This window comes from Hemicordylus capensis, chromosome 5, assembly GCF_027244095.1.
Source record: "Hemicordylus capensis ecotype Gifberg chromosome 5, rHemCap1.1.pri, whole genome shotgun sequence".
In the NCBI taxonomy this organism is placed as follows: domain Eukaryota; kingdom Metazoa; phylum Chordata; class Lepidosauria; order Squamata; family Cordylidae; genus Hemicordylus; species Hemicordylus capensis.
Window position 1 is genome coordinate 247,389,768 of NC_069661.1, and position 17,287 is coordinate 247,407,054.

The following is a 17,287-nucleotide window of genomic DNA, read 5'->3' on the forward strand; positions in this document are numbered from 1 at the left end:
TCTCAGCCCTATCTTGGAGAAGCCAGGGAGGGAACCTGAAACCTTCTGCTCTTCCCAGAGTGGCTCCATCCCCTAAGGGGAATCTCTTACAGTGCTCACACACCAAATCTCCCATTCACATGCAACCAGGGCAGACCCTGCTTAGCTAAGGGGACAAGTCATGTTTGCTACCACAAGGCCAAGCCAGATTTTTTATTTTTGCAAAAGTTCTTTATCCAAGCCACATATAACTAACATACATACATGTGGGCAAACAGGCTAGTAACTTTCTTGAGTAAGCTACTAATTTGTGTGTCGATTATTTGCAAGACTGAGCTAGGTTCACTGACTAGACAACATTAATCATTTTTCAAGCAGGGTTGAGAAATATATTCCACCACAACCTATAGCTTATTAAAGTAACAATATTTAAATATCATCATCTTTATTATTACGGTCAAAGACCAGCACAGGTTATAATACAGTAATACAGTAAAGTAGATAAGGCAATCAGATTATTGTGAAAATAAATGTTACATGTATTACTACTATAAACTATAAGATTGAGATTTGTATTACAGCTCTAGTGGGAAGACTAATGGAATGAAGGTCTTAGAAACACAAGATATTTAAAATATACTATGGAGTACAAGCAAGGTAGCTAAAATATAAAATATAGTTAAAAGAAAACATCTAATTAAAATGAGAAGGCAACTAACTAAAATGAATAATAGTCAGTATTTAAAATCTGCTACATAAAATTAACCAATTATAAAATACATAGGAACATAGGAAGCTGCCATATACTGAGTCAGACCATTGGTCTATCTAGCTCAGTATTGTCTTCACAGACTGGCAGTGGCTTCTCCAAGGTGGCAGGCAGGAATCTCTCTCAGCCCTTGGAAACCTTCTGCTCTTCCCAGAGTGGCTTCATCCCCTGAGGGGAATATCTTCCAGTGCTCACTGTTCTTGTCTCCCATTCATATGCAACCAGGGTGGACCCTGCTTAGCTAAGGGGACAAGTCATGCTTGCTACCACAAGACCAGCTCTCCTCTCCTACAAATATACAGTTCTAGTGCATGTACAAATATTAATGAATAAAAGACTTCTACCAGAGAGAGAGAGAGAGAGCAGGGTTTCTCAACCTTGGGGCCCCAGATGTTGTTGGACTACAACTCCCAGAATCCCCAGACATGGCCTTTGTGGCTGGGGATTCTGGGAGCTGTAGTCCAACAACATCTGGGGGCCCAAGGTTAAGAAACCCTGCTATAGAGTAAAAAGGGAAACTAGCTAAAATAGGACGATCTAGTAAAGTAGTCCGTAGTTAAAATCAGCTTCACGGATTATGGGCTGACAATCAGGGTCCGACAGATCTCGCATGCTGCTGCACAGAACCTAGCAGAATTGTTCGTGAAAGCCCGTTTTTTATCCAAGAGCAGCATCTTAGTGTAGACTTCGTGGAGGCAACCAGGGCACCAGCTGAGCAGTAGAGGGAGTATGAGTTTATCTCGGCTATCTTTATAGAAGTTGCAAAAAAGGAGTACATGCTCTATGGTCTCCGCCTCCCCAGAGGCACGAGGCAAAGCCTTTCCGCAAATGGAATCTTAAATTTGTATATTTAAATGGGATTGAAATATATTCAAAGAACATAGAACATCCAAGTTCCAGATTTAACCTAAAACCTGGCCTTTAATTTAATTGTTTTTGAATTGTTTTTATATTGTTTTTAGCACTATGTGTTTTTATGTCTTTTTAAAAGTTGTTGTACTCCACCCAGAGCCTCTGGATGGGGTGGTTTATAAATGTAATAAAGAAATAATAATAAATAATAAAAGTCTCTCAATGGCATGGCTCCTCAGAAACCGTAAGCCTTCTCTGCCTTGGGCCACCACAACCATTCAGACTGTTTTCTTGCATCAAGTCTGAGCAGCGACACCATGCAGAAGCAAATAATGGGACCATGTGCGGAACTGGGTCTGGACTGTGGCCCTTGTTTGTATGTGAGGCTTTTATAGGCAGTGGCTCACGGGTAACGTGGAGGGTTCAGCATTACCCATGCTGCTGCGTGTATCTGAATCACCATCCACAGTGTTGCAGAGGCCCAGTTCTGCTGTGACTAAATTACAACAGGGATTTAGACACTTGTCAGGTCAGGTGGCAGGTGGTGCTGGACTGTCCGTGTTATCCTGCACAGCATGTGAACCACTCTGCTGTATTTTTTAAACACACTCCATGGCTAGCAACATTGGAGAGGTGGGGCGGGCCATCAAGCGGCTGGGACCACCTCTCCAACCTGGGAGTGCCCCAGAGCGGCATGGGGGAGTACCTCTTTGGTGGGGAGCCATTGTTTCAATAAGGCAATGTTAATCCCACTACTGACACCAGTGACTTGTAAAACTGTTGGAGATTAATTAATAAGTGATATTTGAAGTTTGAGCCTGGGACGCCCAAACCTGTAAGAGTTCATGGGCAGGTTACTTCAATATAATGACCTCAGAACTGTGGTGCATTATCTGGTAACCTCTAAGCTTGACTACTGCAATGTGGTCTATGTGGGGCAGCCCTTGTATGTTGTTTGGAAACTTCATTTGGTCCAAAATGCAGGTGGCTAGATAGGTTTCCAGGGTTTCTCGGAGAGACCATATTATGCCTTTTAAAACAATTGCATTGGCTGCCAATAGGTTTCCGAGCAAAATACAAAGTGCTGGCAATTACATTTAAAGCCCTAAACTGCTTAAGACCGGGTTGCCTGGGAAAGTGCTTTCTCCTGCATGATCCCCACCACACATTAAAGTCATCAAGAGAGGTCCGCCTCCAGATGCGATGACTCAGGAACAGGCTTTCTCTGTAGTCACTCTTGGGTTATGGAATGCACTCCCTATAGATGTTTGTGGTTTACCGTCTTTACCAGCCTTTAAAAGAGCCCTTAAGACACATTTTTAGCCAGGCTTTTATCAATCTCTGAATGTTTTACATTGTTTTAACAATTTGTTTTTGTTGTGTTTATTTTTGCAAACCTAGAGCCTTTGGAGTCAGGTGGGGTGTGTGTGTATGTATATACACAAACACACACAGACACACAGTTTCAGAGTATTTCAGGAGCTAACTTACTCCCATTACAGCAGAAGTTGCCAGGGTCTCATGGGCAACAGCTTGTAAATGATAAGAATGGAGATTCAAGCCAAGTTAAACTAATCTACTTTATTTAGAAGTACATGATGATAGGAAAGACCTATACCAAGCTGCTAGCTACATGGTGGTCAGAGAGAGACCTATAGAAGTATTCTGGGAGGGAGGAGGAGGAGGAGGAGGAAGCCACTCCCAGGAAGTTCCTGAGTACACTCCATCAATTGAGGGGTCTCAGAGGCAGAGATAAACAGGAAAGAGAAGGAGACCCTAACTGACTAGCTCTACTCCCAATGCCCCTAGTGGTCACTAGGGTTATCAGTGCAAAAGGTCAAAGCTAATCTGGAGCTGGATCTCCAACAAAAACAACACTGTTTAGTCCATTAAAAAGAGACAATTTGGTGGACATTTAGGGGGGAAATGAAATGCATCTGAAATCGCAGGAGCAATTTTAGCTCTACGTATAGCATTCCATATAAGTTCTCTTAGAGTTTATTGCCCAGCAATATTCTGTAGGCATAGACGCTCTGGCATGAGGATGGGGTTTCTGCAACTACAAAAGTTTCTTTATCAACTTCAGTCTGACATGTATTCTCCGTAGACATTATCTAGAAAGCAGGAACTCCCTATATGCACTGGAACACATATGGAGTTCTGAATCAGTACATATTCTCCTCTCTTGTTTTCTGTTTGGCAGTTCCCCTTAAGGCTGGAGTGTTTACTTGACCTTCTCTGCCGCTGCAGTGAACTTGGCAGAACCAGAGTTGTCCTCATCAAGGGTGCAACCTCAAGGGACACAGATGAGGCTCAGCGCAACAGACAACGTTCTTCCCCCTCACTTAAGTGGTGCCTGCATCATGTAGCTTCATCCACCAGTCAAGTAATGCGTAATTGAGTTGAGTGAGGTGACATGGATGCTGGGAAATAGATGGTGAACCAGGGAGGGAACTTGGAACCTAGATGCTCTTCCCAGAGTGGCTCCATCCCTTGAGGGGAATAACTTGCAGTGCTCACACTTCTAGTCTCCCATTCATATACAACCAGGGTGGACCCTCTTTAGCTAAGGGGACAAGTCATGCTTGCTACCATAAGACCAGCTCTCCTCTCCTGTATCCTGCCATTAAGGGGGTCTGTACCCAGGTTCATGTTTAAAAGGAATGCATGTACAACCATTCACACAAAACCAGGTACATGTGTACGGACACCAGTGGGAATGTGCAATGTAATGTCTGAATAGGACCTTGGTTGTGCAATAAAATGGATTGACGGTACTTTTTCACACAATGCACAACCCACATATGGAATTCTTTGTTGGAAAATGTGGTGATGACCAGCAGCTTAGAAGGCTTTAACAAGGCTTCAGAGCAGGGCTTTTCAACCTTGAGTCCCTAGGTGGTGTTAGACTATGGCCGCCTTCGGATGTCATGGGAAACCTGAGGCAAACCTACCTCAGGTTGGCCCTCTGTGACATCCAAATAATTAGAATCACAGTTCCTGGACCCAACCGCGGTTCCGATTCCTCCCTCAAACCTCTCAACCCTTAGGAACGCTTTGTTTGAATTGAACCCTTAGTTAGAATTAGGGTAAACCTCCCAAACTGAGGGTCTCCGGAGGCTCCAACGTGTTGTCCAGTTTGTGTAAGCAACACCAGAGTTAAGTGTTGGAAGCTCCTCCCTCTCTGCAAAGCAATTGGCTGCCGCGGCTTTCCTTCCACATGGCCAGTTCCTCCCCCTTTGCTGTCTCCCAGACTGCAGATCTCAGTTGTCTGGGAGCGAACTGGGGGAATGGAGGCAAAGGGGACTCAAGGTTTGCCATTATGTCCAAAGGCGGCCTATGACTCCCATGAGCCCCAGCAAGGATAGCTCAGTATTAAGCCATGGGGAATATTTAAATAGGCACATACTGTCATTCTTCACCAATCGCGGTTTTCCCAATCACGGTTTTGAGTGTCCACAACTGGGAAATTGTGACCAGTCTCGCCAACCATGACCCACATATCTGCGGTTGGTGAAGGTTGGTTTTTTGTTTTTTGTTTTGTTTTGTGATGGGGTTTTTTCATGATTCTGGGGGTTCAGAGGTTCAATCCGCTCATTCGTCTTGCTGATCCTGCCAACTCCTCATGATTTAAAGTGCATTTGAGCAATGGGGGCAGTTTCAAAAGTGCCTTTTAGCAATTTGGGGGCATGGTTTGAAAAATTTCCTGAGGTTCAAATCTGTTCACTCCTCTTGCTGACCCTTGGAGATTTTAAGGGATTTTTGCCGATTTTTAAGGGGTTCCCTCCCCTTTAGTTTTAGGTATTTTTGTGATCATGATTCCCCTAACCCCCTGTTTTCCTTTGGTTTTAATGCCTCTCCAACTGCAAATTTGCCAGTTGTGGGGTTTTCTAGGAATGGAACCCTCGCGTTGGCAAAGGATCACTGTATTCTAATTAAGGAATCTATAGAAATATGTTTTCTCCCTTTGCAAGAGAGACAACAATCTTATGAGATGACCATAGCATGAAATAAAAACAGTCTTACTAATTCTCCCTCTACCCCCCACAGCAGGCAGAATTCCAACAGGTGCAGCTTTTCTGGTTGCCTAAAAATCCAATGATGGGGCATGCTTCACCTGTTGAATTTGGAATTACTCTGAAGCTGTTACAAGTGGGGGAGCAGCACCAGAAAAAAGGAACAGTTGAACTCAAGGCAAATGTACTTGTGACTTATTGGTCATATTGGGGTTTGTTGCTTTAAATGTTCAAGACAGGAGAGCACAAGGTTTACACCAAGTCAGGGATTCCCAGACTTGGGTCCTCAGATGTTAGACTACAACTCCCATCACCCCCTGCTACCATGGGCAACAGGGGGTGAAGGGATATGTAGTCCAACAATATCTGGGGACTCAAGGGGGAACCCCTGTGCTATGTAACACACTTTAATTTTTTTGTAAGTTAAAGCAAAGGCTCAAGCATACAACAAAACAAAACAAAACAACCCTTTGTGGAAAGCTAACAACTGCAGAGAGGAAGGGAAAGTGTCAAGAATGAGGAAATGGTTGTGCATTGAGCACATGACAAACTGCAGGTGTTTCTGGTCATGTGATTTTCCACAGCTGGAGCAGCCCTTCAGTCAGATCCTGGAACCCTCTGCCAGTAAGCAGATATAGGTCCCATCACCTTACAAGGGAAAAGTGGTTTTAATAGAGTGGTTTTACTTTTCAAAAGAAGAAGAAAGGCTGGTGTGGGGGGAAGTTCCCCATTGTATTCTAGGTATGATTCTAAGAGTTTCACACACTTCTATTTGCATAGCATTTCTAATGATATTAAGCAAGGGTACCTGATTTCCCTTGTGTGGGGTTTGATGTGCTGTAAGGAAGCTGTGCTTACCTGCCAACCTGTCCCTCTTTCCCATTCAGGTGAATGGGGAAAACAGGGGCATGTTGGCAGGTATGGCTCTATTGTCTGTAAATTGAGCTTTTCTTGGGTATCTCTAAAATCTAGTCATAAGCATGCTCTCTGGATATACAGAGCTACCTTTCCTAGCACTTCACATAGCTTGATAGTTTATGGAGTGTTCAGCTGATATTCTTAGAAGCAGGCATGAAGCTATACCTGTTGGATCTGTGAGATTGGTGGTCAGCAGCAGATCTCTGCTGATAACTCAACTATTTCTTGCTAACCACTAGCTTGAAAAATGCAGAGTATAGAATTTGGATTAGAGGACAGCGAAAGCTTGTAGGGATGCCAGCTCTCCAGGATTGGTCTGGAGTTTCCAAAGAACTAATGAAAGGCATCTCAGAGAGATTTTAATGGCTTGATTTTGTGAAAAAAATATAGGGAGTGGGGAAATCTCTCGGAATAGCTTCAATCCAAAGCCCAGTTCACATATTATGGAGCGCTGCAGTGCTCATGGTTACAGCTTGGGAAGGAGGGAGGAAGTCCCGCCCTGTAGTTCTGGCTCCCTCGCTCCAGTTGGCCAGCCACGCTTACGGCTCTGCTCGTCTGAAGAGGGAAGTGCCATAACTGTATTGGCAGACGCTCCTGTGAATGACAACTTCTGGTGCTCCTGGTTGCTGGCCACTGAAGTGCTGGACATCATGGTTAGAGTGTTCACACCGGCCACCCCATTGAGACAAGCAGAGCCATAACCTTGAGTCGCTGGCTGGAAGTGCTGAGAAATCACCCCACCCCACCCCACCCCACCCCAAAACGCTTTCCCAAGCTTCAACTGTGAGTCTTGTTGTGCTCCATCACATGTGAGACAAGCTAAGATCGGCTATATCTGCAAAAGTGTCACCAAAAAACCCCAGGAAGCATCCAATGCAATGGCAGTAAGAAAGACCCAGTCCTAAAGGGGAGAGAGAGAGAGAGAGAGAGAGAGAGAGAGAGAGAGCGAGCTGGCCTTGTGGTAGCGAGCCTGAATTGTCCCCTCTGCTAAGCAGGGTCTGCCCTGGTTTGCATTTGAATGGGAGACATCTGTGAGCCACTGTGAGATATTCCCCTCAGGGGATGGGGCCACTCTGGGAAGAGCATCTGTATGCAGAAGGGGGCATCTCCAGATAGGGCTGAGAAAGATTCCTGCCTGCAACCTTGTAGAAGCAGCTGCCAGTCTGTGGAGACCAGGCCTGCTCAACTTGGGCCCCCCGGCAGTTTTTTGACTACAGCTCCCATAATCCACAGCCACACTAGCCAATAGCCAGGGATTATGGGAGCTGTAGGCCAACATCTGCAGGAGGGCCAAAGTTGAGCAGCCCTGGTGTAGACAATACTGAGCTAGCTGTACCAATGCACTGACTCAGTATATGGCAGCTTCTTATCTTATCTTCTACAACAGGGTACTTTCCAGATTAAAGCCTGCAACAGTGTCTCTATGGGTCTGCTAAGTATGCTTCCGTACTTCCTGTGTTGTAACACCACAATCCCTGAGCTGACAGCAAGGTGCCGTTCACATTTCTGTCCAATGCCTTCTTTCGGATTGGATCTTTGCAATATAGTGCTACAACGTTGCTTGTGTGTTGCAAAAAAGTAGCTGAATTTTCCCGTTTGAGATTCTAGGGATTGTTTTCAATATGATCCTGCCAAGCTGAAGCATTTTACCCCTGTTGTAGGGTTTAATCTGTAAATCACCCTGGTTGAGAATCCCTGCCTTAGGGAATGGGGCCATAGCTCAGTGGAAGAGCATCTAGGTCCCAGGTTCACTCCCTGGCAGCATCTCTAGGTAGGGCTGGGAGAGACTCCTGCCTGGAGCCTTGGAGAAGCCGCTGCCAGTCTGTGAAGACAATACTGAGCTAGGTGGGCCAATGGTCTGACTCAGTATATGGCAGCTTCCTGTGTTCCTAAAATGCTCAGAATTGTAGACAAGCTTCTTTATTATCATGCATAGATATGCCCAACATATTTACGTCAGTTGTAAATTTTCATCAGGGGCATTTATCGAATATTCTTATGAGATCTCAATTTAAAAAGAAGACTGCTTCTTCACTCCAGTCTCTACCAGCTATGCATGTTTATAAAGAAGCTTGTCTATATTGCTGAGCATCTTAAGGCTGGGTCTTTCCAGTCCTGTATCTGGGCCTAAAAATATCAAGACTCTATGGAGATAATGTAAACCCGACTGCTTGCACAGGCTTTTGTTGGAAACTGAAACTGTGTTTTGGTTGCTTTCACATGGCTACTTCATGGTAAGGCTGGGTGTGTCTCTTAAAGAGACAGTGCACAACAATACCTGCTTGTGAATTCAGAGGCTAAAAGCAGTTGTGTGTGTATGAGTGACGGGAGTGAAGGTAAGTTTGGATGTATTTTTATCCAGTGTTAAGAACATAAGAACAGCTCTGCTGGATCAGGCCCAAGGCCCATCTAGTCCAGCATCCTGTTTCACACAGTGGCCCACCAGATACCGCTGGAAGCCACAGGCAGGAGTTGAGAGCATGCCTTCTCTCCTGCTGTTACTCCCCTGCATACTGCCTTTGAGGCAGGAGGTGGCCCACAGCCCTCCGACTAGTAGCCATTGATAGACCTCTCCTCCATGAAGTTATCCAAACCCCTCTTAAAGCCATCCTGGTTGTTGGCTGTCACCACATCTTGTGGCAGAGAATTCCACAAGTGGATTATGTGTTGTATGAAAAAGTACCTCCATTTATTGGTCCTAAATTTCCTGGCAATCAATTTCATGGGAAGATGCCTAGTTCTAGTGTTATGTGTGTGAGAGAAGAATTTCTCTCTATCCACTTTCTCCACACCATGCATGATTTTATAGAACTCTTATCATGTCTCCTTGCAGTCGTCTTTTTTTCTAAACTAAAAAGCCTCAAGTGTTGTAGCCTTGCCTTGTAAAGAAGGTGCTCCAGGCCCCTGATCATCTTGGTTGTCCCCTTCTGCGCCTTTTCCAGTTCTACAATGTCCTTTTTTAGATGTGGTGACCAGAATTGTACGCAATACTCCAGGTGTGGCCGCACCATAGTTTTGTATAAAGGCATTATAATATTAGCAGTTTTTAAAGATTTGTTGTATGGGGATATGCAGTCGTTTGTGGCTGGCTCTGTTCTATAAAGGACAGTGCAAAAGTGGGCTGCTCAGTGTTGGTGTCCAATCGGAGAACATATAATAAGCTAAGACAGTCTCTTGCCTGTGAAAAAGCTCCTTCAGTCATTGACTGAGCTGCTGCATTGTCATGGCATGACCAGCTCTTACGGTGTATGGAGCCTGCGTGGTGTAGTGGTTAGAGTGCTGGACTAGGACCAGGAAGAACTGAGTTCAAATCCCCATTCAGCCATGATACTAGCTGGGTGACTCTGGGCCAGTCACTTCTCTCTCAGCCTAACCTACTTCACAGGGTTGTTGTGAGGAGAAACTTGAGTATGTAGTACACCGCTCTGGGCTCCTTGGAGGAAGAGCGGGATATACAATGTAATAAAATAAATAAATATGGCACAGGGCGAAAGTTGACAAACCACAGTTTAAGTAAAATGCTTATTTGAAGCCTTGCACATTGTTGTAGAGAAGAAGGGGTTATTGGCAGCAGAACTCTATTCACATGTGTTGTGTACAACTCACATACAGCAGTACACTTCCTATCTGTACCCTGTCTTTCAGGGGCCTTTACTCAGGTTCACTTCTAAAATAACAGGTACTGTCAGTCACACCAACAAATGTATAGGACTGTAGCTGAGTGGGAGGGCATCTATCTGCTTTGCATGCAGAATGTCTCAGGTTCCATCCTTGGCAGCATCTCCAGGAAGGGCTGGGAAAGACTCCTGCCTGAAACCTTGGAGAGCTGCTTCCAGTCAGTGTAGACAAGACTGAGATAGATAGACCAATGGTCTGACTCAGTATAAGGCAGCTTCCTGTGTTCCTATCTGTATACAAGTACAATGTAACTGAGCAGCGTTCTGGAGCACTGAGTCAAAGTTGGCAGGCTGAGAGATGGAACTCCTGATTGGCTTGAATCAGCCATATCTTTGGCTTTAGGTTTCTATTTATAAACGAATGAAGCTCACTTGCTGTTCTGGGGCTAGTCTTGAGAGCAAGCTGCCCACAATTTCCCTAACTCCCCTATGCCTTGGTGGTCAAGACTGACACCAGAGGGCTGCTAAAAACGTAAACCTTCTCCTCTAACCCAGGGATTCTTGATGTTGGGTCCCCAGATGGTATTGGACTTCAACTCCCATAATCCCCAGCCCCAGTGGCCTTTGGTTGGGGATTATGGGAGTTGAAGTCCAATAACATCTGGGGAGACCTAACATTGAGAATCCCTGCTTTAACCTGTTCCACTCCTGTGTAAAGAAGTCCATTGTTTCATCACATTCCCATGCTTGCTAAAAGGGCCTAAGTGAGAGGGGAAATGAACACTGCAATTTGGATCCAAAAGTGCCCTCTGTAGTAGAGTCCCCTGGTACTGATAGACAAGTTATTTCTGACTTATCAGAAATATGTGAATGAGCAAAATGACTCCAAATCCATTTTGCGCAAACTTTTAAAACCTGTTTCTAGCCTAGCAGTAGACATGCATCAGTCTGTTTCTTTCACATTCATTGTTTCTTGGACTGTAATGCAGCCCATGATATTATAGTTCAGCATTGCAAGGGGTCTCGCTTCTGTTTGCGCACAGGCATTCACAGAACAGCATGAATCCTTTTCTCCTTCTGCTTGCTGTTCGTGGTTCCAAACTGTTGGACTACAACTTCCATCATCCCCAGTGGCTAGGGATGATAACAACAACATGATGGGGGTTGTAGTTAAATGGCAATTGCAGACCAAGCTGGAGAACCTTTTGGGCTAAGGATTCTTTGGTGTGTGTGTGTGGGAGAGAAGGGTCGTCTCTAAATGACTGTAAGATGTGTGCAAATAAACACACATTTTGCTATAAAATGACTACTTCATGCAGATGTTACTCAGTGTTGATTCAGTCCGTGTGTGTGAAACTTGTACACTGAGAAGATTTTGAAAGAAAGTGCACAAATTCACATCGGAGGCCCAGGAGACCCTATAGGATCCAGGAGCTGATATCTGCAATGATACTAGGGATCATAACAGGGTCCCCCAGACCCCATTATATCCCTCTGCTATAAACACGCCTTAATACTGTATTGTTCTTGTGTTGTAAATCACATTGATATTTGTAACATCTGGGTAAAAAATATTTCATATTTACTGGTATTAAGTATCTTTTTAAAAAAGTTTTGTTTTTAAAACAAACCTATGGGTCTATTGGCTGCTATTCTGGTTAGCTGTATATTTCCATCCGGAACAAAGGGGGCATGCCCCTGAACACCAACAGGAAGGCCCAGTTGCTCCCTCCTTCCAGCTTCCCTAACGTACCTGGTTGGCCACTATGTAAAGCAGATGCTGGACTAGATGGTCCCTTGGCCCGATCAAGCAGGGATCTTCTTGTGTTCTTCTGTTGCTTAATTTGCAGTCTTCTTCCCTTTTTTAGGCAACTTTAGAAAGGAAGGGGTAAAATGTCCTCTCAAAGCAGTAGCGGCAAACGCCTTCACAACCCAGTGGACAGCCTCTACCGGAAGATCCAGACTATCAACATGATGGATCAAACTTCCAATCCTACACTGCAGATTCCAAAGTTCCAATCCAAGAACTTTGATAGCCCACAAAGCAACGTGAAGAAAAACCTGGAGGAGATTTTGAAGAAAAGGACTGTGAGAATGGGTGATGGCAACAGATCTAGCGATGATGCCCATTTGCAAAGCCCTTGCAGCAACAACCTCTTTCCCCCTTGCTCGCAAACGGCGACGCCAAGTCACAGGCGCATCTCAAACATCCGTTCTGAGAACGTTGTCTTTTCAGTCACTAGAAATAAAGAGAGAGCTGGCAAACAATTGTTCCTGACGAGCCAAGTTGGGAGCTGTTTACCCCCTCGGCTCAGAAGCAAAGAATCTGCCTCTGATCAGCAACCTGGTTTATCCAGTATGGAACCGAAGGATGTACCATCTTGGGGATACAGCTATTTTACATCAAGTCCCAATGTCTCTGTCTGTGAACTGAAGTCTGCAGAGCCCATGTTTAGGTCTCCTGTGGCTAAAAAACTGTCGTTAGGTGAGGCAGCAAAATTAACTGAGGCCAAAGGCCTGGTTTTGGAACAAAGACTTGGAGGCCCACCAAGAAATTTATCAGAAAGGGGAGCACTGTTGGGAGCTTGACACCTGGTTCTAACAACCTGGGCAAAACTTGCTGATGAATAGGTTTGGGCCTAAGCTTATAGAAAGAAAAGGGATGTGTAATGGAGCAGAATGGATCATATTGCAAACAAATATTAAAGGTCATAGCTGCAAGGGGATTGGTCGCATAGGTTGGTCCCTGGTTAGTGCTTTTGAACCATGGCTGCAAACTCTGATTCGGAGGGGCACTTCTGGTTAGCACTCGTGCAGCTGTAATACTTCTGTTAGGGATGTGCACAAATTGATTTTTTTTAGTCAATTTGTGCCACATTCAAATCACCCCGATTTGTTTTGTATCCTAATCTACCCCCTCCAAATCACCCCAGATTTGATTTATATTTGCTTTGATTCTATTTGGATTTGGACAGATTCAGACCACTTAACAAGGCCCTAAGGGCACCAAATCTGGCTGGTGTGTAGGTCCCCATGGGTGCCACCTACCAGCCAAATTTCAAGGCAGTGGGACGCTTGATTGATTTTCAATTTTTTTTTTTTTTAGTTTTTACTGATTTTGGACATTTCTGCCATAGGAAACAATGGGGATTTGAAGTTGCTATATCCTAACCCTAAAACGGATCCCCAGCTTTCATTAAAAAAAAAAAAAAAAAAAGCTAAGCTCTAGCCCTTGTAGAAGTGGAGTTATAGAGCAAAATGTGCAGTCATTATTTTTTCAAGTGTTTGGATTCTTTTGTGTCTAATAAACTTTTTCTCATAATACCTATGAGGATTCATTATACATCTTCATTTCTTCTGTTCATTTTGACTATCATTGGACACTGTCAACTGCTATGTGTCAACTACATCCCCCCCGCCCCCGCCGCGCCCCCCCCCCACTGGGGTACTCAGTTTATTTTTTAGGTATTTTTGAAGTGTTTAGATTCTTTTGTGTCTTCATTACACACCTTCATTTATTTGTTCATTTTGACCCCACTGCTTTGCAGGTGGGGGTGGGGAACTAGTGGCATCCCATTCCAACTACACCACAAGCATCCCATTCCAACTACCCCCACAAGCCACAGGGTACTTACTCAGTTTATATTTTAGGAATTGTTGAGATGTTTAGACTCTTTGGTGTGTAATGAATCCTCATAGGGATTCATTATGAGGAAAGGAAAGAGCCTAAACACTTGGGGGAAAATCCCAGAACATAAACTGAGTAGTACCCCACTGCCTTGCAGGTGGGAGTGGGGTGTAGTTGGCACATGGCAGTTGACAATTAGTGCTGTCAAAAAGACAGTCAAAATGAATAGAAGAAATGAAGGTGTGTAATGAATCCTCATAGGGATTCATTGAGGGAAAGTTAGTATACACCAAAGAATCCAAACACTTGAATAATAGTGACCACACATTTTGCTCCATAATTCCACTTCTACAAGGGCTAGAGCTTAGCTTTTTTTTTTTTTAATGAAAGCTGGGAATCGGGGGGAATTAATAGGAGGGCTCCGAATCTTGAATTGATTTGAATTCAATCAGGCACAATTCGATTTGTACCCAAATCTAGCCAGTGGTCCACAGGACTGATTTGTTTTGTCTCCAAATCACCCAAATCAGCTAGATTCGTACAAATCAATTTGTACCTGAATCAATTTGCACATCCCTAACTGCTATGCCATCATTAAAACAAAAGCATGGAAAGGGAGGGAAGCACAGAAGTCCATGGAGAAGAGAACTGGCCTTATGGTAGCAAGCATGAATTGTCCCCTTTGCTAAGCAGGGTATGCCCTGGTTTGTATTTGAATGGGAGACTAAATGTGAGCACTGTAAAATATTCCCCTTCAGGGGGTGGTGCTGCTCTGGGAAGAAGATTCTGCTGCTCTGCATGCAGAAGATTCCAAGTTCCCTCCCTGGTGTCTCCAAGATAGCGCTGTGAGAGACTCCTGCCTGCAACCTTGGAGAAGCCACTGCCAGTCTGGGTAGACAATACTGAGCTAGTTAGACCAGTGGTCTGACTCTGTATAAGGCAGTTTCCTATGTTCCTAGGTTCATGTGGGTTTAAGGGCAGAACTACGTGTGACATGAAATGTGTTGGCATGCAAGTAGGTTTGATTTGGCGAGCAAGTAGTAGCTGAACAGGGGTTGTTTAACCCCTAGCTGACCTAGGGGTTGTTTAACCCTTTAGTTCCATGCTGTTTTCCTGCTGGAAACTGCCCCTCCCTGAAATGGCTGTTTAATCCCAAAAGTGCCATAGTAGCAGATTTTATTAGATAATCCAGAAAACCTGCCATTCAGACCAGAGTTAAGGCGATCTCATTCTGGATCAGGCTCCACAAAGCTGGGAAACCAGAACCTAAGGCTGATGCCATGTGATCAGTAATGACATTGTGCAAAGTCACAAATGGTGCTTGCTTCCAACTTGTCCTCCATGCACCTACACTTGGCTTTTGAGGCCCAAATCAAAGTGGGGAGGATGGAGTGCCTGGCACCATCAAAGATGCCCCATGTTGTCCTGGCCCAATAATAACATAGTTTGTGCCTAGTGCATACACATAATTCACATATGCTCAATACAAATAATTTTTCACTTCCTCTCTGTACCTGGCACTTAAGGAGACCTGTACTCTTTTTCACTTCTAAAATGGACAGATACACAGTAGTTCCCATAAACATGTACTTGTGAACAGGGGTCTGTAGATGTTTAACATCTGGATAGGATTTGACTGTAATAAAATAGGTCTTGAGACTGTCACTGGTAACCGTTAGAGTCAAGAAAAGCAGACTATATTCCAGTCTTCTCTTTCTTCGTAGGACATGGACTGTCAGCAGAGTCCAAAGGTGATGAAAGCTCTGACATAAGCTTGATCTGTGAGGAAGACCTACTGACTACTATCTTCTCTGCATGCGATGTGGAAAGGACTGGTGAGATCTTCCACTTTTTGGAACTGTTGGGTTCCTTCAAAAGTAATACTGAGCACCACTAAATAGTAGGGATGTGCAAAAAATTTTGGGCACAGATCGATCTGTGCCTGAAACGAGCAATTTTGGGTGATTCGGGTCCGAACCGAATCACCCCCGATGTCCCCCGATATTTTTCGGGGCTGAGCCGAGTCACCCCTGATTCGTACCCAAAAAATTCAGGTGATTCGGGATGACGTCACTTTGAATTTCCCGCCTTTTTGCCTCCATTGATTTGAATGCAAAAAGGTCTGATGTTATGTCAGCTCGAATTTCGGGTCCCAGGGGCAAAATAGTGGGGTGGGGTGGTAGTGCCTAATGGATGGAGGCTACCACCCAAATTTCAGGGGAATTGGGCAAAGGGCTGATTTTTGGGGAATTTTTGAAGTTTTAGTGTCTTTGGGGCATTTCAGGGGCATAGCATGGGATCTGGGCAAAAAGAGTGGGGTGGGGTGGTAGTGCCTAATGGGTGGAGGCTACTACCCCAATTTCAGAGTGATTGGGCGAGGGCTGATTTTTGGGGTTGTTGAAGTTTACGCGTCTTTAAGGTTTTTCACCATAGAGAAGCACTGAGGTGTCAGCAAATGTATAGCTTCACGCGGGGGGGGGGGGGGGCAAAGGGGTGGCCTATAGCAGTGTGGGGTTGGTGGTAGTGCCAGGTAGGGTCAAGGAAGCTACTTGAATTTTTTCAAAGGATTTGGGCAGAGGGCTGATTTTTGGGGAATTGTTAAAGTTTACGCGTCTTTAAGGTTTTTCCTCATAGGGTATACATGGAGCTTTCAGCAGCCCCATAACTGCACTTGGGGGGTGCTGGGGTGGCCCAGAGCGAGTGGTAGTGTAGTGCACATAGGGTGCCAACCACCCCCATGGGTTTCTAACCCATGGGGTACAGGGTTCTGTTGTTTCAGAGGTATTCTGAGTGTGGATTCTATGATAGCTAATGAGATTTTCAGTGAAACACCATGAATCCACTCTAATTTGCTATCATAGATTTAATCCGAATCCGAACCGAATCAGGGGTGATTCGGGTAGCCCAGATTCGGGAACAGAACAGGGGTGATTCGGTTCGGGTTCCGAACCGAATCACCAAAAACCCGAATTGCACACCCCTACTAAATAGTACTTGGCATTTCTAGCACATTTAACCTGTATGTTTGCTTTCCAACAACCCTGTAAAGTGGGTGGGTGGTTGTCCCACTCCCCACTGCTCCGCCTGCAAACTGCAAAGGGTGGAGTGTTAACTGGGGCTGAGACAGAATGGTTTTCCTAAGGCCACTTTGTGCATTGGGGGCAGAGGTGAACCAGGGACTCTCCAATCCTGCCACTCCCCAGTTCTGGGGAGACTTCCGCTCAGACTTGGCCACCACACTCTATTGGTCACGTGTTCTGAATTTTTAATATTGCCAGGCTAAAATTGCCGGGGCTGTGGAGAGCATACAAGATCAGTGGGGCTTGGGTGGGAGGAAGGGGAGTTTGTGCTGTGTGCCACAAGAGTGCAACGTTAGGGTGTGGGGAAGGGAAACTGAGGCTGGGTGTGTGTAGGGGTGGGATGGTTGCATGGTGGGCTTTGTGAATCATGAGGGTGGATGCAGGAACCTCCCAGGCTGCCAGAGGAGCCCGGGCCTGTGAGAAGGCTC

The 17,287-nt window shown here is 45.0% G+C and overlaps 1 protein-coding gene across 1 annotated transcript in view; it reads left to right on the plus strand.

Annotated features, from left to right (window-relative positions):
• Positions 1-6,206: 6,206 nt before the first annotated feature.
• The window catches only part of IRAG2 (inositol 1,4,5-triphosphate receptor associated 2), a 70,824-nt gene continuing 59,743 nt past the window's right edge, over positions 6,207-17,287 (plus strand). The window contains exons 1-3 of the mRNA XM_053251424.1: positions 6,207-6,357; positions 12,020-12,636; positions 15,504-15,614. Of these exons, the coding sequence (XP_053107399.1) occupies positions 12,045-12,636; positions 15,504-15,614 (703 nt within the window). The 5' untranslated portion in view covers positions 6,207-6,357; positions 12,020-12,044. The remainder of the gene's footprint in view (positions 6,358-12,019; positions 12,637-15,503; positions 15,615-17,287) is intronic.